General features: G+C 39.8%; 1 protein-coding gene across 1 annotated transcript; it reads right to left on the bottom strand.

Annotated features, from left to right (window-relative positions):
- Positions 1 to 10,561: 10,561 nt before the first annotated feature.
- LOC127419438 (protein FAM110A-like) lies at positions 10,562 to 24,204 on the bottom strand. The gene is made up of 2 exons (XM_051660822.1): positions 24,089 to 24,204; positions 10,562 to 14,093 (listed from the first exon to the last, which is right to left on the bottom strand). The coding sequence occupies exon 2, from the start codon at positions 13,566 to 13,568 to the stop codon at positions 12,213 to 12,215; it is 1,356 nt and encodes a 451-aa protein (XP_051516782.1). The 5' UTR covers positions 13,569 to 14,093; positions 24,089 to 24,204; the 3' UTR covers positions 10,562 to 12,212.
- Between the last annotated feature and the right edge of the window lie 934 nt (positions 24,205 to 25,138).

Here is a 25,138-nt window from a genome sequence, read left to right on the forward strand (position 1 = left end):
CCCCATGTGACTCTACCATCCCTAGCAACCAGGCCAATTGGTTGCTTAGGAAGTCTGACTGGAGACACTCAGCACACCTTGGATTTGAACTTGTGCCTCAGGTGTGGTAGTCAGCATCTTTACTTGCTGAGCTACCCAGGCACCCCATTTTTGCTTTTCTTAAAGGAGTGGCTGCATCACACTTTTCTTTGAGCAGAATACTGCACTATTGAGCGTTAAGTTTTTTGTTTTGTGTTGTTTTTTCGAAGAGGAGAGAGAAAGCACATGCATTAGCATGCATGGTTGCCAGATTGCATAAATTAAGCATGACATAAGGCGACATATTTCCAATTTGTGCAATTATAAATCTCTGATTGGGGTGTTGCATCTATTATCTGGCAACTCTGAGCATATTAAAAGCTTGTGGATGTGCGATAGGTCCCAAAGCCAGATAAATGAAAGATCTAATAAAAAACATTCATGATAAATAGACCTGCAGGCAGTAGTTTGCTCTGGTTTAGAGGGTGCTTAGCACCAGTGGTGTAGTAGTGTCTGATGAGGTGGGCATACTGTGAATTTATGAAAGACCCCCTGTTTTTCTGTGTATAGTGAAATTGTTTTCCTACTTAGAAATATAAATTGAAATGAGTTGATATCATGAGAAAAAGGCACCACCGACAGCAGTAAAAGGCAAAAAAAAAAAAAAAAAAAAAAAAAAAGCATCAAAAACTAGCAGGGGTTCAGTAACACAAATTTTAATTGCATAAGTTTAATTTAAATGTATATGTATATACACTGGTGGCCAAAAGTTTGGAGTAATGTACAGATTTTGCTGTTTCGGAAGGAAATTGGTACTTTAATTACCGAAGTGGCATTCAGCTGATCACAGAGTATAGTCAGGACATTACTGATGTTAAAAAACAGCACCATCACTATTCGAAAAAAGTAATTTTTGATCAAATCTTGACAGGCCCCATTTCCAGCAGCCATCACTCCAACACCTTATCCTTGAGTAATCATGCTAAATTGCTAATTTGGTACTAGAAAATCACTTGCCATAATATCAAACACTGCTGAAAGATATTTGGTTTGTTAAATGAAGCTTAACATTGTCTTTGTTTTTGTTTTTGAGTTGCTACAGTATGCAGTCGACTGGCATGTCTTAAGATCAATATTAGGTAAAAAATTGCAAAAAGAAACAGCTTTACTGACTATACATTGTGACCAGTTGAATGCTACTTTGGCGAATAAAAGTACCCATTTCTTTCCATAAGAGCAAAATCTGTTCATTATTCGAAACTTCTGGCCCCCCGTGTGTAGAGATATAATCTCAGCAAAAAAAACGTCCTCTCACTTTCAACTGCTTTTATTTTCAGCAAACTTAACATGTGTAAATATTTGTATGAACATAAAAAGATTCAACAACTAAGACATAAACTGAACAAGTTTCACAGACATGTGACTAACAGAAATGGAATAATGTGTCTGAAAGTAACAGTCAGTATCTGGTGTGGCCACTAGCTGCATTAAGTACTGCAGTGCATCTCCTCCTCATGCACTGCACCAGATTTGCCAGTTCTTGCTGTGAGATGTTACCCCACTCTTCCACCAAGGCACTTGCAAGTTCCCGGACATTTCTGGGGGGAATGGCCCTAGCCCTCACCCTCCGATCCAACAGGTCCCAGATGTGCTCCATGGGATTGAGATCCAGGCTCTTTGCTGGCCATGGCAGAACACTGACATTCCTGTCTTGCAGAAAATCATGCACAGAACGAGCAGTATGGCTGGTGGCATTATCATGCTGGAGGGTCATGTCAGGATGAGCCTGCAGGAAGGGTACCATCATGAGGGAGGAGGATATCTTCCCTGTAACGCACAGCATTGGGATTGCCTGCAATGACAACAAGCTCATACCGATGATGCTGTGACACACCGCTCCAGACCATGATGGACCCTACATGATCCCACCAAATCGATCCCACTCCAGAGTACAGGCCTCAGTGTAACGCTCATTCCCTCGACGATAAACGCGAGTCCGACCATCACCCCTGGTGAGACAAAACCGCGAATCATCAGTGAAGAGTACTTTTTGCCAGTCCTGACTGGTCCAGCGAAGGTGGGTTTGTGCCCATAGGCGACGATGTTGCCGGTGATGTCTGGTAAGGACCTGCCTTACAACAGGCCTACAAGTCCTCAGTCCAGCCTCTCTCAGCCTATTGCGGACAGTCTGAGCATTGATGGAGGGATTGTACGTTCCTGGTGTAACTCAGGCAGTTGTTGTTGCCATCCTGTACCTGTCCCGCAGGTGTGATATTTGGATGTACCGATCCTGTGCAGGTGTTGTTACACGTGGTCTGCCACTGCGAGAATGATCAGCTGTCCTTCCTGTCTCCCTGTAGTGCTGTCTTAGGCGTCTCACAGTATGGACATTACAATTTATTGCCCTGGCCACATCTGCAGTCCTCATGCCTCCATGCAGCATGCCTAAGGCACATTCACGCAGATGAGCAGGGACCCTGGGCATCTTTCTTTTGGTGTTTTTCAGAGTCAGTAGAAAGGTCTCTTCAGTGTCCTAAGTTTTTATAACTGTGACCTTAATTGCCTACCGTCTGTAAGCTGTTAGTGTCTTAACGACCGTTCCACAGGTGCATGTTCATTAATTGTTTATGGTTCATTGAACAAGCATGGAAAACATTGTTTAAACCCTTTACAATAAAGATCTGTAAAGTTATTTGGATTTTTACAAAATTATCTTTAAAATACAGTGTCCTGAAAAAGGGACGTTTCTTTTTTGCTGAGTTTATATTTATACAGTACTGTGCAAAAGTTTTAGGCACTTGTGAAAAATGTTGCATAGTGAGGATGTCTTCAAAAATAATGACATAAATAGTTTTCATTTATCACTTAATGTCATACAAAGTCCAGTAAACATAAAAAAGCTAAATCAATATTCGGTGTGATCACCTTTGCCTTTAAAACAGCACCAATTCTCCTAGGGACACCTGGATACAGTTATTATTGGTTGTTGGCAGATAGGATGTTCCAAGCTTCTTGGAGAATTCACCGCAGTTCTTCAATCTATTTAGTCTCAATTGCTTCTGTCTCTTTATGTAATCTCAGACTGACATGATGTTCAGTGAGGGGATTTGTAGGGGCCATGACATCTATTGCAGGGCTCCCTGTTCTTCTATTCTAATCTTTTCTATTTGCAAAAGTAATGTTTGGGAGTCTAATATTTATATTTCCTACTAACACACTAAAGCTGAATATAAAAATAACCATCTTAAGACAAATGCTTTTGTGAAAAATCTTATGTGCCTAAGACTTTGCACAGTACTGTGTATATATATATATATCACACACACACACACACACACACACACACACACACACACACACACACTGGGGACCTAAAGATTGGAATAATGTAAGATTTTGCAAGTTTGGAATAATCCACAGATTTTGCTCTTATGGAAAGAAATGGGTACTTTTATTCACCAAAGTGGCATTCAGTTGATCACAATGTATAGTCAGGACATTAATAACGTGAAAAATTATTACAATTTGTGCCTTAGTGCCTTAAACTACTTCAAAGAGTTCTCATCAAAAAAATCATCCACGTGCAACAATGACAGCTTTGCAGATCCTTGGCATTCTAGCTGTCAGTTTGCCCAGATACTCAGGTGACATTTCATCCCACGTTACCTGTAGCACTTGCCATAGATGTGGATGATGTCTTGTTGGGCACTTCTCACGCACCTTACGGTCTAGCTGATCCCAGAAAAGCTCAATGGGGTAAAGATCCATAACACTCTTATCCAGTTATCTGTTGTCCAATGTCTGTGTTTCTTTGCCCACTCTAACCTTTCCTTTTTGATTTTCTGTTTCAAAAGTGGCTTTTTCTTTGCAATTCTTCCCATAAGGCCTGCACCCCTGAGTCTTCTCTTTACTGTTGTACATGAAACTGGTGTTGAACAGGTAGAAGTCAATGAAGCTGTCAGCTGAGGACATGTGATGCATCTATTTCTCAAATTAGAGACTCTGATGTACTTATCCTCTTGTTTAGTTGTACATCTGGGTAGGGTTGCACCAGCTGTGCGTAAGTTCTCATGTAAGTTAGGACGTAAAGTTCACACAAAGGGCTTAGTAACTACTAGTTAGTTTGTAACTAAGTCAGTGCTTAATTTGGTTGCACCACCTGTTCTTAAGGCAAGACTTAACTAGTAGTTTGTAAGCTTTCCGTAAAGTAATGCGTAGTCGCATAATATGACGTTTACTTGTACTGATCCAATAAACAGTTTTCATATTTGTACATACAAGTCTTGATCTTGTTATGGTTGATGTTCAAACCTTGTTTGCTCACATAACTGTCAGCTGTAATAAATGATATCCCCATTAAAATACGATATGTCATAAAATTAGATTTGATAAATAGTATTGTAGGGCTTTACTGGTTGTTTAGATCAGTGTTACTATCAGAAATAATTAATAATTATTTCTTTAGTTATTAATTAATATTTAAATTAGTTAATTGAATCTAACTCATTAAAACCTCATATGGGGCTCCAGTAAATGTTGTGTGCTACGTTTAGGAGCAAGTTTGGTTATTAGCAATAATTAATAATTATCAAAGATAATTATTAATTATTAAAATCAATGAGCATATTCCGGCCAGGGAATATGACCATGAATGGGGGCGGAGAGAAACCAGTCAATGGCGTCTACCAGTTACCGCGTGTATCTGCTTGTACGATAGCTTAGGGACAAAGCTGGGCTTTAGCATTAAGCTATCTAGGAGCCAAAAATGTGTGCCAGAATGTTTGTGAGGGGTCGCGTGCGTGCGTGTGTGTGTATGTGTGTGGTTAGTACGAGAGAGAGAGAGAAGTGACAGCCCTAAAGCTGATTTCGCAATCGTGGGAGAGAAAGTAGCTGTTAGTTTATTGCTCAGAGACGCGGTGGATGGCTCGTAAACAGTCCCGCGTACTTTGACTCTTTAATGGATGAACTCAGTTTACCTGTCTCGCCCGTGATGGCGAAATTGCACAACAGTCCAATTTGGTTGGACCACAATACAGCAAAACAAAATCATGATAATTAATACCCTGAGTATTAATAATGAGCGGACATGGCGGTCCGTAAACTGTACAAGCTAAAACCTTGAAACACAAGAATAACACACTATAATATTCTATCTCTGCCCAGACATAAACCTCTTATTTGAATCGCATGAGGACACAGGTAGAATGTGTTTTCCTCCGTCCTTTAACTCTGACCCGGTTCCTTGAGGCTCGGGTGATGACGGGAGACCGTTTCCTTGCTCTGTCGGCTGGCGGTACGGCTGTTGATTCTCGCCGGGCTGGCGGAGAACTCAGAAATGTCGACTTGATTGAATATGGAAGAGAAATCTTTAATCTCTTCACTTCTGTAGGCAAACGGATGAAGATGCGAATTGCTCGGCGGTCTCCTTCGGATCTGTTAGAGTGTTCGGTTGAACACAGAGTAATCTCAACTCGTCCAGCGAAATGGAGATTGTATGGCCACAGTTTCAAGTCGGACGTTACTTCCTTGTGCCACGAGGTTGCACCTGAGAGCAGCGATGAAATTGCATCTATACAGGACGAACAAAGTTGCTGGAAGCAAATCCCGGAAGCATTTCAGAGGTATTTCAACTCCTGATGATGTCATGTTTGAGGGACGTTCTTTTGTGTGCCACATCGAATAGGAGTTGAGAGTTTGATCCTTTAGTGAGCAAGGCTTCATGGGATTTGTAGTCTGTTTTGGACTCCCTTTGTTTGATTTTGGCTCGATTTTTATCAGTAAGATTTACGACTTGGAATGTGGGGGCTTGAGTTAGGTTTTTACGACTGTGTTAGGCCTGCCTTTGTCTTCTATCTGAATACATGAGGCCCAACAGTATCTTTGCCCTGTGTAAATAACAATACATAGGAACTGTATCTAAAATAAATGAGGGGTAATAAATAATTACTAATACAACAGGCTGGAAAAATAGACATTTATTCATTTTAATATCCTATATATATTTTGAATGTGTTGAAACTTGACACCAGGCGACGTATCCTGAAAACTGCACCGTTAGATCGGGTTTCATGCTGAAGGGCTGCTTAAAAATAATTTTTTCTCTCTCTCACTCATAAATGTAAACAAGTGTAAATGTCAACATCATACTGTATGTCAGAATGATTGATGCCTGTCACGCAAAACATGAGCTCATTGATGTCATAAAATATCAGTCTGCTTTTTTATTCCATCCGTTACTCCTGGTCGGAGTCTTCCGTAAATATTTAGTTTATACGTAGGGTTACATTCTATGTAATTTAATGATGCATCGCTCAAATATTTAGTAATGCGTAAATTGTGACTCAGTGCCCATTTACGCCACAACTAAGCTAAGTTGTAACTTACGTATAGCTGGTGCAACCGGCCCCTGGGCCTTCCACATCTCTTTCTGTCCTTGTTAGAGCCAGTTGTCCTTTGTCTCTGAAGACTGTAGTGTACACCTTTGTATGAAATCTTCGGGGTAGGGTTGCACCAGCTGTGCGTAAGTTCTCACGTAAGTTAGGACTTAAAGTTCACACTAAGGGCTTAGTAACTACTAGTTAGTTTGTAAATAAGTCAGTGCTTAATTTGGTTGCACCACCTGTTCTTAAGGCAAGACTTAACTAGTAGGTCATAAGCTCTCCATAAAGTAATGCGTAGTCGCATAATATGACGTTTACCTTAATTGATCCAATAAGCAGCCTTCAAATTTGTACAAAGTATTAAAAAGCTGTGCATTCAGTTTGATCTTGTTACAGTTGATGTTCAAACCTTGTTTGCTCATGTAACTGTCAGCTGTAATAAATTATATCTCCATTAAAATACGATATGTAATAAAACAAGATTTAATTAATGGTATATTTAGCCTATGTAAATAACAATATTCAGTAACTGTCTCTAAAACGAATAAGGGACAATAAATAAATAATTACCTATACAACAGGCTGTAAAAAATAGACATTTATTCATTTTAATATCTTATATCGTTATATGTTGAAACTTGACACCGTACACAGGACAGTGCACCGTTAGATCGGGTTCATGCTGAAGAGGTATGTTTTTTACATAATGTTTTCTCCCGTAAATGTAAACGAGTATAGATCTCATCATACACATATCGAAAGGATTGGAGCCTGTCACGCAAAACATGAGCTCATTGATGTCATAAAATATCAGTCTGCTTTTTTATTCCATCCGTTACTCCTTGTTGGAGTCTTCCGTAAATATTTAGTTTTTACGGTTACATTCTACCTAAGTTTAATGGTGCAGCGCTCAAATATTTTGTAGTGCGTAAATTGTGACTTAGTGCCCATTTACGCCACAACTAAGCTAAGTTGTAACTTACGTATAACTGGTGCAACTGGCCCCAGTTTTTGTGCAATTGTCTTCATTCCTCAAAACAATGATTGACTGATGAGTTTCTAGAGAAAGCTGTTTCTTTTTTGCCATTTCTGACCTAATATTGACCTTAAAACATGCCAGTCTATTGCATACTGTGGCAACTCAAAAACAAACACAAAGACAATGTTAAGCTTCATTTAACAAACCAAATAGCTTTCAGCTGTGTTTGATATAATGGCAAGTGATTTTCTAGTACCATATTAGCAATTTAGCATAATTACTCAAGGATAAGGTGCTGGAGTGATGGCTGCTGGAAATGGGGCCTGTCTAGATTTGATCAAAAATGACTTTTTTCAAATAGTGATGGTGCTGTTTTTTACATCAGTAATGTCCTGACTATACTTTGTGATCAGTTGAATGCCACTTTGGTGAATTAAGGTACCAATTTCCTTCCGAAACAGCAAAATCTGTACATTATTCCAAACTTTTGGCCCCCAGTGTATATAAATAGATATTTACGTTTAGCAGGGAAATAAATTTACAGTGCAAATTACGGTTCTTCCAGTGATGCATCAGATGCTGGAAATGTCACGCCCCTTACTGAAACGGAAAATATTATTGGTTAGCAAATGTCCAATCGTGTCTGACATGAACGTTCTGATTGGTGGATCAGATTAGTCAGACTCTCTGTCTTGCTAGTGCCATCAGTTGCGCTCCCACAGCACCGTGTGAGAATCTCTGTACATTAAAAAAAAAATAAATAAATAAAAAACTATATATATATATATATATATATCCTCCCTTGCCCTGATTGTGTTTCACAGAATAAAAATATCTAGGGTTCAGAACAAAAGGAGGGTGTGTATATGATGACAGAACTTTAATTTTATGGATGAACTAACTTTTAAAATATGTAAAATTGACACTAGCTTTAAATTAGCCTGTAACTCGTTGTGAATGCAACGGTGTGAAGGTATTTTTTTCTATAATTGGCTGTTAAGTATTAAGATTTATATACTGTAGAAAAAGTTAACTCCAAAGAATTTTGTATTTGTAAATGTACATTTTGCATAAATAAAACAATGAGTATCTGAATGTGCTGGGTGTTTAATAAATATTAATTAAAATATGTATATAAGAAATGAAGCAAAAGTGGTTACCTGTGTTGAACTTGCTCCTCAGATGCTGACTGGGAGTGAGAGATGCTTTGCCAAAGACACAACGCTATAGATCTTTTATGGTATTATGAGAAGTGTAAAAATATTTTCAGTTCATTATGAAACTGTGGCGTGCCGCCACAGTCTAGGTAGGCCTAATTAATGGGAAACACTGCTATTTCTACATTTGTCACAAGAACAGGCAACAACAAAGAAAACAATGCCACATTGTGCATGCTTTAGTGGTCTATAAAATAAATAATCATTCAAAATCAACACATCTTTACGCAAAATTGAAAAAGGCTGTTCTCTGAATAAATAAAATAATAAATAAACCAATCTACCCTCCAAACTACAAAGTAGGCCTATATTCAGTTGCAACAAATAGGCTAAGTGCATTCTGTGTACCAAGGAGAAGGTAACAGGATCATTCTCCTGCTTTTAAAATTAAAATTAGATGAACAGTTCAACTTTCAAATCTGAACTTGTAAAGGCCCATGCAGTGAAAGTAAATAGCGACTATAAGATTAACATTCTGTCTGACATCTCTTTAATTGTGGATTATAGTTAAAAAGTACTTAAATATTGATATTTTATTGCACCAAAAGCAATCGTATCACTTTAGAAGACATTAATTTAACTGCTGGAGTCGTATATATGATGTTTATGCTGACTGTCTTTGATTTTTGGAGCTTCAAATGTGAAGTCACCATCCACTTGCATTTTAAGCACCTACTGAGCTAAAACATTTTTTATATTTTTCTTCAAATGTGTTCTGGTGAAGAAAGAAATCATACATACTTGTAAATACAAACTCATTTTTGGGTGAACTATCCCTTTAAGACTTGATTTTAGAGAATATTGTATAAATTGAATTAAATTTATTTTTCTTACGCCATTGCGAAATAAAAGTGATGTTTATGCTTAAAATGAGAAAAAAAAATATTTGCAGTGGGGAAAGAAAGATAAACTTAATTCAACATATATTCTCTGAAAACAAGTCTTAAGCCGGGTTTTTTTTTTTTTTTTTTTTTTTTTTACTTACAAGTAAATTTATCTTATTTTGGCATATGTATTAGAAAACAAGATGAATGCTGATTAAGAAAATGATTGTATTACAGTGTAGTGCATAATGTATTTGAGAGAGGGCTTATGAATTTAAAGTTAAACAATTTCTTGTCATTTTTCTAGAATGAATATTAAAATATATTGCCGGAGGCTCATAGGTGCAGTGTGTACTGTACTCAGTCTGTGTGTGTTGTCCTTGAATGCATGAAGCAGATTCCAGCTAAAGAGACACAAATATAAGCACGTCTCCCTTGGCGTCGCTTGTCCCTTCTGTCTCATTTGTCTATATGAGGTCAGTGCACACAAGAGATCACTATAAAGACATTTCCCCTAAAACACCTTAGTAGAGATCTCTAGGGACCAGTATTACCATATATTAATCTTTCTCTCTCTCGTTTCCTTGCTCATCCTTCCAACAGTTTCATTTTCTTGGATTATAGTAAGAGGTTCATAAATAAATCTAATTGGCCTTCAGAAAATGCTGTTCATCACACCTCTGCCATCTTCACCCTCTCTTTCTTCTAAGAGTTACCATTTACTTCCTCTCAGCATCACACCTTCATTTCTCTCCTCATCGTCACATGGTCACATCCCCCTCTGCCTGTAATTCTCTGTCTGTCTGCTGAAGGTTGGTCATAATTCACTGTTGACTGGGGCAACAGGCTGCTGGTGCTGTGACAGAGCCTCAGCCCTGTCCTGAGGGCACAATATTTACTCGATTACCTCTCACAGCAGAGAGAGCACTTTCAAGTCCAGCTAATCCATATAACATGGTCCTACACTTTTTGACTAATGAACTTCCATGACCTTTCAAGTCAGTCTTAAGTATCGGATAAGGATTTTTGAAAACCATTTCAAAATTCAGACTGTTTCATGAATTAATCATTCAGACCAAACTGTGAACCGGTTTGAGCAATTTATATATAATAATTTATAAAAATAAAAAATATGTCTGATGGGAATGAAGCAATCACAACTTAAACATTATCTGTTTATTGACATCTTCAGATGACTGATTTTGCATTACATTTTCACTGAGTCAATAGTTAACACCAGAACACAAGCAGAGCCACCATGTTACCCTCTGTCAATGACTACTGAACTGAACTGTTTGAGGGTTTGTACCTATGTGTGTATTCTTTCTAAATGTGCTGGCAGAACAATGTATTTGAATCAATAAATGTTGTGTTAACCTTTTCATGCGTGTATGGCTATAGTTAGGGGGGAAAAAACATCTCGATTATTGTGCCTTTAACAAAGCAAAGACTTCTCAACCAAAAGTGAACATTTGTGTGGCCTCTTGACTTGTCTTTGTGCACAGATTCAACTAACATCAGTTTTCTACCTCTTTTTAAGGCTTTTCATTTCCACTTCAAGTGCAAAAACTTTGCAGTAAACAGATTTAACATCTTTGATTCCACTGAGAGTATTGCATGAAACACTCCCAGTTCTTTTTGCTTTCTCAATCCCAAACTGCCTTATCCATATAAAACAAGATATAAACCCCTACCCAAAACGTATATAACCCACAGAGACAAGCAAAAGGAACGGTCAACAACAACAAATCATATAAAGCCACACAAATCATATATAAACATTATGTTGAATGGAATGTACGTCTATGTTTTGGAATGCATGTTTTGGGAATGCAAATCATCCACGTGTGCATGCTGACAAGAGGCTCCCACATGCTTATGTTTTTAACTTTAAAACTTAGAATTCAACATTAACAGTCTCCCAGCCATGTTTGCAGAGCAATGCCTCCATGGGAGCTCTGAATTCTTCACAGTATCGAAGTCTCACCTTCAAAAAGGTCTAAATTAAACATCTGACGCACTTGTGTATCTGACACATATAGAGCAAAAGTGTGTGCATAGTGAGTAGGGGTTTTAAATGTATGTGTGTATTTGTAGGACTTTGCAGGCTATGTCTCTTTTTTAAAGCTGTGACTTATTGAGCACTTCCCTGAGACCTTCCTACCACGGAGACCAAATTATGAACTCATAACACAGGCTTCCAAAATATCTGTCAATCATTCTTCAATTCTTCAATCAATACAAAGATTTCTAAAACTAGAAAGTACCTGTTTGATTCCCATTCCTAAGGTTCCTAAAGAAATGAGCTTAGGCCACAGGTCCCACAGCACTGCTGTTTAATAAAGACTTTGTACCTGAACAGCACCAGCACAACAGATCGACTGTTGCCTTCATCATAAATCATTATCATCATCCATTCAGTCACACTTTTAGTGCCTTTAGCATTAGTGTTATTGCTTAAATCAAAATGTTTCAAAGTCACAGTACTGAGAATCTGTAGTATTCCACATCTGCTCTCAAACAGAGGTACATTGTCCTTGCAGCTTAAAAGACGCTCCAAAAACAGCAAGTTGTCCATGTAAATTCTATGTAAGAAACATAATAAACATTATCCATATAGTAAGGCAAATACAAATGAAACAAATATTTGTTGGAGTCTTTGAACATCTTCAAGCAAGAACGTAATAAATATGTGTGTGATAAACAATAATAAACAGAATGCTGCAAATTTCTGTCCCAATTATTTAGTCTTTGTCTGGTACTCTCTTGTCAGCAGACACCCAGAGAGAAACTTCTAGACATTGGAGATGTTTTGTGAGGTGTCCCGTGCTTGTCGGATTCCGTAGAGCCACTTAATGACACGTGCATTCCTTTCGATGACCGAGATGCCATAAGGAACGCGCTCGCTGGGCTTGATGGGCCCATCATCTTCTTCGTCATCCTCCTCTTCCTCTTCTCTCCGTCCATCACAACCATCTCCACACTCTGAGCTTGGCGTACTGACACTTCGAAGCTTGGAGACCGAAACAATGTCCGAATTGGCTCTGGCAAAACGTTCCACACCACCCATACCTTCCACTTCCTCAGGGTCCAGCCCACAGTAGTTGAAGAAACGCTCCAGGTCGGCTGTGGCCCGAGAGTACCTGTCACTCAAGTCAGACTTGGAGCGGTGGAGGGTGGGGAGTTTCCAGTTTGAGCCAGGACGTGACCCTCGTGAGCTAGCTGAGGAGAGGCGGGTAAAGGCAGGGGAGGCTGGGGGTAAAACACCAGAGTGCAGAAGCAGGGGGCTGGGGGGCAGGCAGGGGGATGGGGGGTGAGCAGACGTAGGCTGGTGCTGAGCTGGAGTTGTGGGTGGTGGGGGTGCCTGTGGCTGGGCTATCTGTGGTTGAGCTGTTTGAGTCTGTCTGGGTTTGGGTTGTAGAAGCAATCTCTGAGGCTTCCTGATCTCCGCTTGCGGTCGCACATCCACCCGTCGTACAGTTACAAAGTTGGGGGTTCCATAACTACCTTGTGGCATCAGTCGGGGAGTCCTGGCTGGAACCAGCGGTGGCCTCCGGCTAGGTTCTGCAGGTGACGGTTGATTGTTAAGAGGTGAAGAGGTGCAAGAGGAGTTAGGCATAGAAGCAAGGTGTGCTTTAAAGTTCATGCAGTTCTGGGGCTCAGCAGATTGTCCACTTCCAACACTCTGACCTCCAGAGGAAGGTGAAGAGGCTGAGGGAGAAGGTGATGAAGGGGTAGGGGAAGATGCAAGTGGCCCATCACAGACATTAATTAGATTATTGAGGATGTCCAGGTTGAGTTGAGGTCCCCTACATATTCCATGTACTGGTCCTCCGTTCTCTGCATCAGGTAGCCGACGAGTAATCTTCCTCGCTGGTGGAGTATTTATCCTGCATTGCATCATCATGCTTGGTGATAATAGTGGTTTGCGGATGATTGGGGGTTTGACGGGCTCTTGTTTAGTGAGTGCTACTTGCTGGCTCTTCACGTACTTGGCCTTATCTGCTTCCAGTCGCTCTACTGCACTCAACTTTCGTGTTCCTGTCTCAGGCGCTCTGCGAAAGTAGTCCGGGCCCTTGTTGAGGATACGGAACGGCATGGCAGAGGTGAAAGGACCCCCATGTGTGGGACGAAGGGTCTCCACAGGCATGATGGGGTAGCACTGATATTAATTTAAGGGGTGAAATGAAGTCTAATGGTCAAAGTTTTACTTGCGCTCAAGAATGTCTAGGAGTCCAAAGAAGGTCTTTTGTATTTACGCTTTTCTTTATTCTTGCTCTTTTGTATTTTAAGTTCTTTTTCCCTACCTTCAAGGGCCCCTTTAACTTTTTTTTACCAGTCTGAACACTCCTTCTGCTGTTGCTTCACTTGTGTGAGCAACAGCCTCCTGCCTCTATTATCTGCTCTCTTCTGAGTCCGGCTCACTGAATAGAGGCTTGTGGAATGGGGTCATAAAGGGTCGCATTCCACATCAGTCCGGCTGAGTGACCCACCAGGACTGGGCAGATCCTGAAGTGAGCGTTGATGCTTAGTCCTTGCAACTGAAAGGTTAGCAGAATACTGCCGGAGAACCAAGGCAACTCAGTCCTTTTTTCTCACACTCCGGATATCTAAGACTTGTTAGACACTCCTTTAAAATCCAAGCCTCTTCTTCTTGTAATCCTTGACTCTATTCCTGTAGGAAAGAGAGAGAAAAAAATATGCTGTCAGACATGGGTAAGCAAATAGAGGGAGGACCTCCTCTCACTCCCTCTGCTCCACACATATAAAAGACACTGGAGCACTCTAGAGCGAATGGGGGCAAACGTTTGATTTTAATGCACTGTCTGGCCCCTCCTACTAGACTTTTAGAGCCAGATGCTGCATGTGTGAACAGCCAATCAGGAAAGAGACCAGCACAAGAGGAGGAGAAAGGAGTAAGCCGACAGTCTAGCTTTTATTGGTCGATGGCTGAGACTCTGACCAATTGCACCCTTCCCCCCACTCACAACAAACACTCCTCCTGAATTTTCATTCAAATGTGACTCTGTGAAAAGACACATAAAAAAAGGCAGAGTGAAAGAACAGCTGCAATCTTTTACATTCAGTTGCATCAAACAGTGGCACTTTATGAAAATATTTAAATGCCCTCTGCATTTCCACTTGTTCAGTGTTTGTTAGCACACAAAAGAGCTTCGTGCTGTGTCTTTACAGAGTGTATTATAGGCAGATTATCATGTTTTATATTCTGGTCTCAGACTAGATCCAAGCCCAGGCTCATTTAAATCCTACTGTAACACTCATGAGCATCCATTTAGTTCTCAGACAAGCTTGTTTTATATAATGCAGTAAAACCGATTTCAGCAGACTATAAACAGACAGACAAATCTGTGCTAGCCCAAATTTAGACTCTTCTCTCACTCTCTTTCTTTCTGTCTTTACTTACTGGTGCTTTCATGATCTCTTGATCCCCTGTGTCAAGGGAGTGAGGGCAGTTTGCCTCTTTTCCCTTCCCTATTCTCCTTTTTGTTACCGTATGTAAGATTTGGTTTTTAAGTAACCTTTTTGTAGCCTGCCTGTGTGTCTGGCCCTGTGTTCCTGTAATGGTTCCCCCTCTGCTTCTCCCTCTAAGATAGAAGAGACTCAATACAACACAAAGAAAGAGAGGTATTCTCTAACGGAGCAACAGTCCATGTGAAAACCTAATTATAGCCTTAAACTCTCATTACAGAATGTAATAAAACTGCCTTCATAACCTTTTTGACATTCGCCCGAAAGACATAAATACATAAATACATTACTTAAATGAGTCCTTGCCATGCAGTGATTGAATAATGTGCTAATTACTGCTAAAATCTGACATAAAGCCTGTGTGAAATGTTTTGTTTTATCGATTTTGCAGGATGACGTGTAGGATTGCTGAATATTTGCTCTTGACTACAAGATTAACCATTACTGCTATTTCCAGGGCCACCGATAAGGGGGGACAACTGGACCTTTTGTCTCGGGCCTAGGCTTGAGGGGGTTGGGGGGCGGCACAGAAAGGCTGTTCCATATTGTATATCACATCTAAGCGCGTTCAGTGAAAGCTGCAGGGGCAGCGCACACCTTGATGAAATAACTGTCTGCACCCCTGGGCCTAAGAATTTCTAACTGCAACCCTGGCTATTTCTAACTATTTTTTCAGCCTCTCAACATATATCACTCTGAATACATGACTCAGACTCCAATGGTAGAAAGGCAGGTAAGCTGAAAGTAGGTTTGAACTGGCATTGACAAATGTCTTCAACCGTGGAGTTGGTGAGCCATTACTGCGCAAAGAGAACTATTTAAACATGCTTGTCATGCCTCTGTATGTTATTGTGTCTTATAAGAGGCTTAGAGTAAAGCAATAAATGCATATCCAGGCCAAATTCTGTGGTGCATTTAAATGATGCACACACACACACAAACACACACACAGCTGTCTCTCTATGGGCAGGCTTTTAATAGAAGTCACAGTTGCCCAGGACCCTGCCATGCTGTTAGGGGTGAGAGAGCTTTAGTGTCCAAAATACAAAATGGATCATCATTCTTTTCTCTCCACATCTTTGTATTCCCCTGTGCTCTGCTGATCTTTAGCAGGCACCAATGCTGAGAACTTGTCTTCCAGAGGAACCACAGACCAACGGCGTTAAGGCTTATGAAGCCTCAAAGATAGCAGCAATTCTAGGCTGTTGAGTCATCAGGGTCAAAGCCAACACAAGTGGTACACTCCTCTCACAGAAGAGTTTAACTGCCTCGGGCCTCAGCAAGATAAACACACACACAGAGCTTCAAAGTATACAGCTTCCAACTGTAGCATGCAGGTTACACTCGCATTATGGCAAACCTACAGAATGTAAAGTGTTAGTTCATCCAAAAACACTGTTTGTCTCTTTCTTAATCTCATGTCATTTCAAAACTGGATGACTTTCTTTCTTCCATGGAACACAAAAGTAAAAGTTTGGCTTATTCAAACTTGGTGTGTTGCAAACATTCATGGGACACACAATAACCATTGGCGGTCTATGTCATTGATGTCAAACCTGATGGGATGCATCTTGACTTGGCAAGTTTGTATATATGCATATACAAATGAAATTTGACAGTTACTGTGGAGAGGAAGATTTTCAATGGACAATGACTTCAATTTCTCACAAGCTATAGTATGGCTTCAGATGCCTTGGAATATAGTGTAAAAGTTGTATGGACTACTTTTATGGTAATTTTTGGCCTTTTTGGATCTAGACAGCCTGATAAAAGATAAGCGAGGACATTCTGCTTAACTTCTCCTTTTATGTTCCACTGAAGATAGAAATCATACAGGTTTGGTACAACATGAGGATGAATAAAAATTCCTCTTTTGTGTGAAGTATTCCTTTTTAGATAGAATTTAATAGGTTTTTACATATTGCTCTCTCGTGCAAATCATAATAATCAGAGTTTGGTCTAATCTATTTTAGAGCAATGAATGTATAGCAGGTGTAGAAATCATGCTCATCTTACAGAACACTGTGCTCCCAATACCATTAGAATGTTTATGTCTCATGTAAAATAAGATCACCAAACACAAGCAGACACAGTGGAATGTGAAGGCCAAAGGAACGTAGGTGGCACAGACACAGCCCACAGCTTTAGGCACAAGCGGGAGTGTGAGCTGATTGAGATAACAGAAGGGTTTCAGTGCAGAGCCAACTGGACCAAGAACACGGAAGATGTGGGGCGAGTCAGGAATACACACCATGTTAGACTGCTACAACCACAGAAACACACAGACATCTCCAATATAAACCTTTTGGGCAAAAAATAAAAATAAAAATAAAGATCTGGTCTTGATTTCTGAGAGCTGATGTAATGTTCCCCATAGCATTTAGTGGTGAACTGGACTGTTGGTCGAACCGCAAAAAATGTGAATGGAAAGTGTTCGCTAATGGCTTTAGCCCGCCATCTAACAGTGATTTTTTTATTTATTTTTTTATCCCTGAGTGGATGTGTGATTTTGAGTGTTCTTTTTATAAGTGTTAAATGATTTGAAAAAAGCTGAATGGGGGAAAATGTGAAACAAGCAAGTCCTAAAAACCACAGGCAAATGTGTCGGGAGATGACAGGTCAAGTTTGGCGGTCGACAGTTGCAGAGAGAATGTAAAAAATGACCTCACTAATTCTGGCTGAAAGAAACACCGCAATGTAATTAGAGGGGAATTCTGTGTGACTGGAAGCAATCTGCTGCTTTTAGAACATCTATCAATTACTGCAGGGACAACAAACCCAACATGAGAGATACACGTGAGAGGAGAAAAAAAACGAACAAGTAAGGGAAAACGAAAGAGGGAGAGGCTGAGGAACAGAGTGATTTGGAAGAGCTAGGTACAAAACAAAGAAAAGAGTGAGAAAGCTGGGTAATGTTGTCATTAATAGAGAAATTGTGAGATAAAGTCAAAATGGCAGACAATAAAAACCATGTTGATTTTGGTTCTTGCCTGGGGAAAATTCCAGATGTTAGGGTGTTATTGGAAGTTGCCAGGGTGTTGTTATATGGTTGCTAAGGTATTTGGAGTGGTGCACTGCTTAGAATGTTCCTTCAGTATGTGGTTTCTAAGGTGTTTCTGATCATTGCTAGATGGTTTCTAGGGTGTTCTGAGTGGTTGCTAAGGGTTGCTTGAGTGATCTGACTGGCTGCTAGGCGGCTATTCGAGTCTAGGCTATACTTCGTTTTTCAGCGTGCCGATCCATCTCACGCATGGTCGAGCACACAGCCTTTCAAAGTATACTTTAACCGTGAGCCCATCCGGACACGTTTGACGCATGCACACTATGTCTACCTTGTTATACTCTTAGTAGAATCAACAGCAAGCAACTATTTGCATGTCTAGAAAACTTGGGCTGCATGCGGACAATATGTGCATACTGTGCTAATGACAACATTTTGTGTGATATGCACGAGATGTGGCAGCATGCAGAGGAAACCAAAGTATTCTTTGGCATTTATGGACCCAAGTCAAAGGAGCCCACCCTCAAGTGATATTCTGGTCAACGAGATTTTTTCACACGTTTTATTGACTGCCAAGTCCAAATGTTTAAAAAGGTAAAAGCACTCAATAAGCCACACTACTTGAGATCATGTAAAATTCTCTCATCATATACTCACCCTCATACCATACCAGATGTGCATGACTTTTTCTTCTTCAGAACACAAATGATGATTTTTAGAAGAATATCTCAGCTCTGTAGATCCATACAATGCGAATTAATGGCGAAAAAAAAAGTGAATGGGTGCCAAAATTTTGATGCTCCAAAAAGCACATAAAGGCACATAAAAGTAATCCATATGACTCCAGTGTTTTAATACATATCTTCAGAAGTGATATGATAGGCGTGGGTGAGAAACAGACACTTTTCCCTGCCCAGTAGGGGGCGATATGCATGAACAATGTGAATCACAAAAAACACAAGAAGAATGTGAAAGTGAAAGTTAAAGTGGAGACTGACTGTGCAGAGAGGAGAATTTTCACTAAAAAAGGACTTACTGTAAATATCGATCTGTTTCTCACCCACACCTAACATATCGCTTCTGAAGACATTGATTTAACCACTGGAGACTTATGGATAACTTTTATGATGCATTATGCATAATTTTGGCACCCATTCACTTGCATTGTATGGATCTACAGAGCTGAGATTTATTTCTAAACATCTTAGTTTGAGTTCAGCATTTTAAAGAAAGTCATACACCTCTGGGATGGCATGAGGGTTAGTAAATGATGAGAGTTTCAATTTTGGGTGAACTATCCCTTTAAGGTTAGCGGTATGAGCATTAGTAATAGTGATGCCAGCTTAGCTGGTCAACAGTTGCCAGGCTTGGAGTGGCGATGTGAGTTCCAGGAAGTCAGAATGTCTACGCAAAGGCATGTCAGACTTTTTGTGACTGGAGAATTACAGCTCCTCTCCTTCTCCATAGATGAAAAACAAACAAGTCCAGCTACATCCAGCCAAGAAATATTCACTCTTAAAGTGAGTGTAAAGTTACAATTATGATTCTTTTCCTCAGGCTACATGCTTTACACCCTTCAACCTGTTAATATCCAGGAAACTTGTGTATATCTTCTCAGGTGTTGAGTAAGGACTGAGCGAAGAAGACCTGATTGATGTCATGATGAGTAAAGAGGGAATTCAGGAATCCCTCCCAAATGGAAACGTGAGCAATCCTGCTGACAAAAGCTGAAGTTATGTAAGGAAGTGAGAAATAGAAGAATGTGTAAATCATCCTCAGGTTGAGACTATGACCACCTGGTGTAGTAAAGAGACACGGTGAGGTAAAATATTACCTTTGCAGCAACATTTTCTTTTGTCCATCTTTGTCTGTACTGATAGTTTTGTTTAGTATGCTGCCAAAGTAGAAAAACAGATAAGGATTGTCTGATAAGATGATTTATAATGCAACACAGCTGCACCGATTTCCTCAGGGCTCACTAATAAGGTGTATAAAAATACAGAGGTACTTATTTTGACGCATACAAAATATGTTGCTAAAAATAAAATGTATCATTACTTCTGCAGTGGGGCCAGTGAAAATTTTAACAGGGCAAGTACAAATCTGTCTGGGGCCAGCAGGAAAAAAAATCATCACTGAGCACTTTCCTTAAAAACTACTGTTCAGCAACTAGTAGCTCCATGTTACCAGTGGTTTTATGTGACAGTTCTTAATTGATATATTGATAATGGGTTGTTTCAGCCATATTTAGAGTGAATCTGAGTGGCTCTGCTCTGATGACAAACCTCATTTTTGTGACCGCACAATGAAAGATTTGACCTCTCTCACTACACAGTGGAAGGTGTTAGTGTAAGTACAAGCTAACTAACATCATTCCCATGGGCTTTCCCTGACAGTTTTTACTGCATTGACAGAGTCACCTCTCACTCAAACTACATCAGCCACTGCAATAAATACACACCAGAGGATTCAAGCCTTAAGCCTGATAACCTTTCACACCGACTCCATCCATAACTGCTGCAAAGCTCTATCAGTGAGGGACAGCCAGACAAGCGGCCTTCTCTTCTCAATGTGTGGCAAAGCGCAGCTGTTTCCCCTCTTTCCACAGCAAGTCAGGATGAGCTCAACACAATATCATTAGAGTGTAACAGAGATGGTATTGTACCAAACACCAACACAACTTCCACTGAATGTGTGACTGAGCCCTCAGGATATTATCAACATTAATCTTCCATTTGTGATTACAGCAGATCTATGGATCCCTAAACAGGTGTAAATACAGTTGCCTTCATTGTCATTTATTACACACTGACATACACAAACCCACCTGACTGTTCTCACTTCTCAATTTGTTTATTACTTCTGTGGGCAGTAAAAAAATTTAATATGGTTGTGTTTGAGGGAACAACATATCTAGAACACGTAGGAACCATTTAAAAAGTTTGGGGTACATATATTGAATGGAGTCTTTGAAAAGTAATGATTATCCCCCAGGTCCAAGGACAAAATGTAATTACTGATCAACCAATAAGAGTTTTTCAATAGCCGATACAATGCAGATATCAAATTCCCTCTCAGGGCAAGTGAGTCCAAACGACGGCCATCTTTGGAATGCTCCCAGGCAGCTACTGTATTTTCTATGGGTACAAGCGGCATAAAATTACAGCTCTTATATATTTGAATGGGGAAAGACTGAAATCTCCAAAATGGTTGGTCAAGATTACGATTAAAGAACATATTTCAAATCAGGAGTAAAATCTGATGACAGTAGTATCATAAATTGTGCTTCTTTAGCTCATATCATGCTAAAAAGTGCTATTTTACAGGCTGGTCCAGCTACTACGCATGCACGTTCTCGAGTTGAAAGGTGATTGTCTCTTTTACCTGCAAGGTGGGACTTCCTCTTCTACATCTGCCATATTGGACATTTGAATTTCTCCCATTATTTTAATATAAGCTGTCCATCTTGGGCTAAACAGTCTTTGCCGATATTTACAAAACAGTATGGCTAATGGCCGAATGATAACAAATGAGACATTCATGAAATTGAGTGTGTCTACATGCACAGCAATACGCTGATAATTTAACAAAAACAAAACAAAAAGGAACTTTTTACAAAACAAAAAAAAAAAAAGAAGACAATGTAAGAAATCTGCATTTATATAAGATTTGAAATGGTAGGGTTATTTTCTGATTTTCATGTCAAACAGGCATGCACACAACACTTGTGCACATTGGATAAGTTGGTAAGAACACCGGTATAGATGTGTAAATGCAATGCGAAATCTGTGTACTAGGTAAAAATCTATGTGTGCCAATTGTTTTTTGCTTAAACCGTTTATTAGCCCAGTTAAAGAAACCATGACCTTACACATAGTCGGCTAATTAAGCATAATCGGTGTAAAATGTGCATGTGAACGCACTCGTCGCTAAGTTAACAGGACACTCAAAATATTTACTCAAAATTCATTAAAATTATATGAAAACATAAAATGAGCAATATCCATCAACAAGGTGGTCTGTAGATTTCGGAATTGACACAAGAGTAAAGCACCTCTGTTATCGGTCAAAAAGATTACGGTTATCGGCCAATGCCAATGTCGATAATCTCAAAATGACCAAATATGGACCAAATAATTGGCCTGGCTTATCACAAGTAAAAACTTCCAAAAGTGGTCTGAAATAATGATTGTTATACCCTTGAATGTGTAACAGAGGCGTGAGAGGCCCATTGCTCCATCTTTCATTTTGACTATAATAAGATAATCAGATGTCCAGCTGTCCTTCTAAGGCCGGCAAAACTATGACCACAGATTCTCCACATTTCTCTCCTCCATCGCTCTAAAACTTCAATAAGAGGATCCAGATTAGACCAAATCAGATCCCTAGAGTTTTCAGATCAGGGTTAAACGACATAACGGTTAAGGACATTCATACAGTACAATGCTGTTCAGACAGATGTATCTGACCACAGAGGCCTGGGTAATCTGTCACTTATATGACTATTAGTGATTTATCCGTTTCCCCTACATAAAGCTTTCCACTACCAGCAGCAGATTTGAAAAAGGTCACTGTGGTGCTAGAGGTCAATCTAAACTTAAAAGCACACTCACTCTCAATCCAGTACTGTTCAATCGCCTTGGTCACATCCTCGGCAACAAAAGGGAGACGCTCCTCACTGATGTATTGATCAAGTAAAATGGCAGATAAATGGCCTGATCATCTCATCATTACAACCACGGCAACCTTGTCCATGTCAGACTCATCTCAGGAATATATGACCCCTGGGTCCTTTAAATGGACCCTAACCATGTGGCCTGCCTCAGGCCTGCCAAAGTAATGATGAGAAATGTCACTCACATTCTATCCACTATGCCTGGACAAACAAAAGACACATGGACACTTGCAGATACACATCTGCCTAGAAGGTACCTGCCACACAAACATGCATGTTCACAAACACACACACAAAACCAAATATGCATGGACACAGTGTGTACTCACAGATAAGAGATGATGTGTTATTTTCAACTTCTTCCCCTGCAACTACCAATTCTGCTTTCCCACAGTCACACACTTACCAAAACACAAGACAACAAACAAGTGACTACATTAAAAAAAAAAGAAGAAAAAACAAGAGGTCACCTATTAACCCAGTTTGACCAATAGCTAAGCCTGGAATGAGTACATGAGTAAATAGATATAAGAGAGATGGAGAGAGAGAGACACTGTATCTCTTCCTGTATACTTGTAAATATTCTTGTTCTTGACATTATTAAAAAATATATAAATTATATAGAGTTTTTTTAAATATATTTGTCTTAATTTTTGTAAGTTTTGCATATTGTAAATTTCTCTTCTTTTTGTACATTGTATATTTCTTCAAACAGTACTTGTACCAAATTATCTGCATCTGTTTATCTACTGCACTCTATCTGCCCACAACCCAATCACCACTTGTGGATTAATGAAGTTGTATTGTATAGGCAGGGGCCTGCCGATATGACACAAAAATTACCACACAGTTGTTTTTACCCATACACATTTCACAAGCTGAGTCAGTTCCTCTCTTCCTAATCATTATTGTTTTACACCCTGTTGACATCCGTCTTTGTTAAGACCCACATGGAAATGAAACAAACCAGTGTTATCAGCCCAAATGCAAAACACAATCTGACAGCATTATCTAACAACTAAGAGAAACTGTTATCAGAAATGCAAAGTGACAGTTATCCACTGTTTTTTAACGCATATCATAAAAGCTTAAATGACATGGGAAAATACCAGGAGTTTATCTGTATTTAATTGCCAAACCTTACCTAAACTACGTTAAACTCACACAGTTCTTCCTCATCCTATATAAACAATCATTATGTTCTACTAGGTAATCAGTCTAGTCCCAACACGCTCAAATTAGACTCACAAGAGACTCATATCCATCATTAATGAATGATGAAATGAAAGGAGAATGATACAAGATCACTACTGTCATTGTCATTACGATTTAAGTTACCAAAGTATCTTAAAATGGTAATAAGGTATCAAGAAAACAAATAGAGACTCACATGCCTTGAGCAATATCTTGCATACTCAAAACAAACTAACTGAAGAGGGCATGAAACTAATCCACTATAAATAAATTAAATGAAGCCATTTCTGTTACAGCTTGTATGACTTACCAGAGCTTTGAGATGTAAGCAGGAACAAGTGTTTTCTGAGAGCATGAAGCTCTCAAGCTGAAGAGCCTTTTGGAGAACGGAGATCAGCTGAGAGTCAATGCTCCAGTGAATGTGTGTGTGTACGACTGAGATGACAACTCAAATATTTTTCCTCCTCCCTCTTCCCTGCATAGCTCCTCCCAGCCCACCCTTTCTGGAAGTTCTGGGCTAGAGAAATACAAGCAGGAAGAACAACACTTCCTTATGGACACATGACCAAATAAATTCATTCATGTGCCACAGAGTGCGTTTATTCCTTATTTACACCACAATTCCTCTAATCCTTTGCCTATTCTTGGCCTTGAGTGATTTCCGATTGGAGTTTGCCTCCAGTTCAAGAGTTCCAGATTCACCTCCTCACTATTTGTGGCACAATAATTTCCCAAAGCACCTCTCAATAGTTTTTTCCCATGTACCACTTTAACTCTGTATTACAGGAGATGAAATGATAAAAGAGTGTCAGATGGCTCCATCAAAGTACAAGGAGCATTGCAGAAAACAAAAAGACAAGCAGTGGTGGTCATAAGGATATCCCGTCATTTAGTCACACAATTTCAGGGAGATCTCCAGGGAATTTCCAGGGAAAGACTGGAGAGAATCGTCTAGTATGGATGTTCCTGTTCTCGGAAGTAGCCTAGAATGCATTTATGGTTTCTTGGCTCTCAGAATATAGTCAGGTTTGTTTAGGACTCCAATTACATGAGAAGTACATCCTGTAAAATCTCATAAAGCCAGGGAGTGGGAGTCACGTGACGGCATGCGAGGTTCGGACGTGTGAACGGCGAGCTCTGTGCACTTGTGCTAGTTTTAATACTTTTTATGTCATAAACCGGTGAGATTCGACACACCCTGATCGTTAACTGTTCTAGGAAGACAATATGTCAAAGAATTCAAAATCCTCGGGCTCTGGAGACATTAAAAGACACTTACATGCTCAAGCCGATGCCCCTGAGCAGCACGCCGCAAGCCAGAGAGCCGATTTGGCTGGAGAAGTGAGGGAAATTCGGCGAG

Source organism: Myxocyprinus asiaticus, chromosome 28 (genome assembly GCF_019703515.2).
Source record: "Myxocyprinus asiaticus isolate MX2 ecotype Aquarium Trade chromosome 28, UBuf_Myxa_2, whole genome shotgun sequence".
NCBI lineage: Eukaryota > Metazoa > Chordata > Actinopteri > Cypriniformes > Catostomidae > Myxocyprinus > Myxocyprinus asiaticus.

Bases quoted from the DNA above. Each gene is read 5' to 3' on its own strand.
- LOC127419438 (XM_051660822.1), bottom strand. From the start codon at position 13,568: ATGCCTGTGGAGACCCTTCGTCCCACACATGGGGGTCCTTTCACCTCT.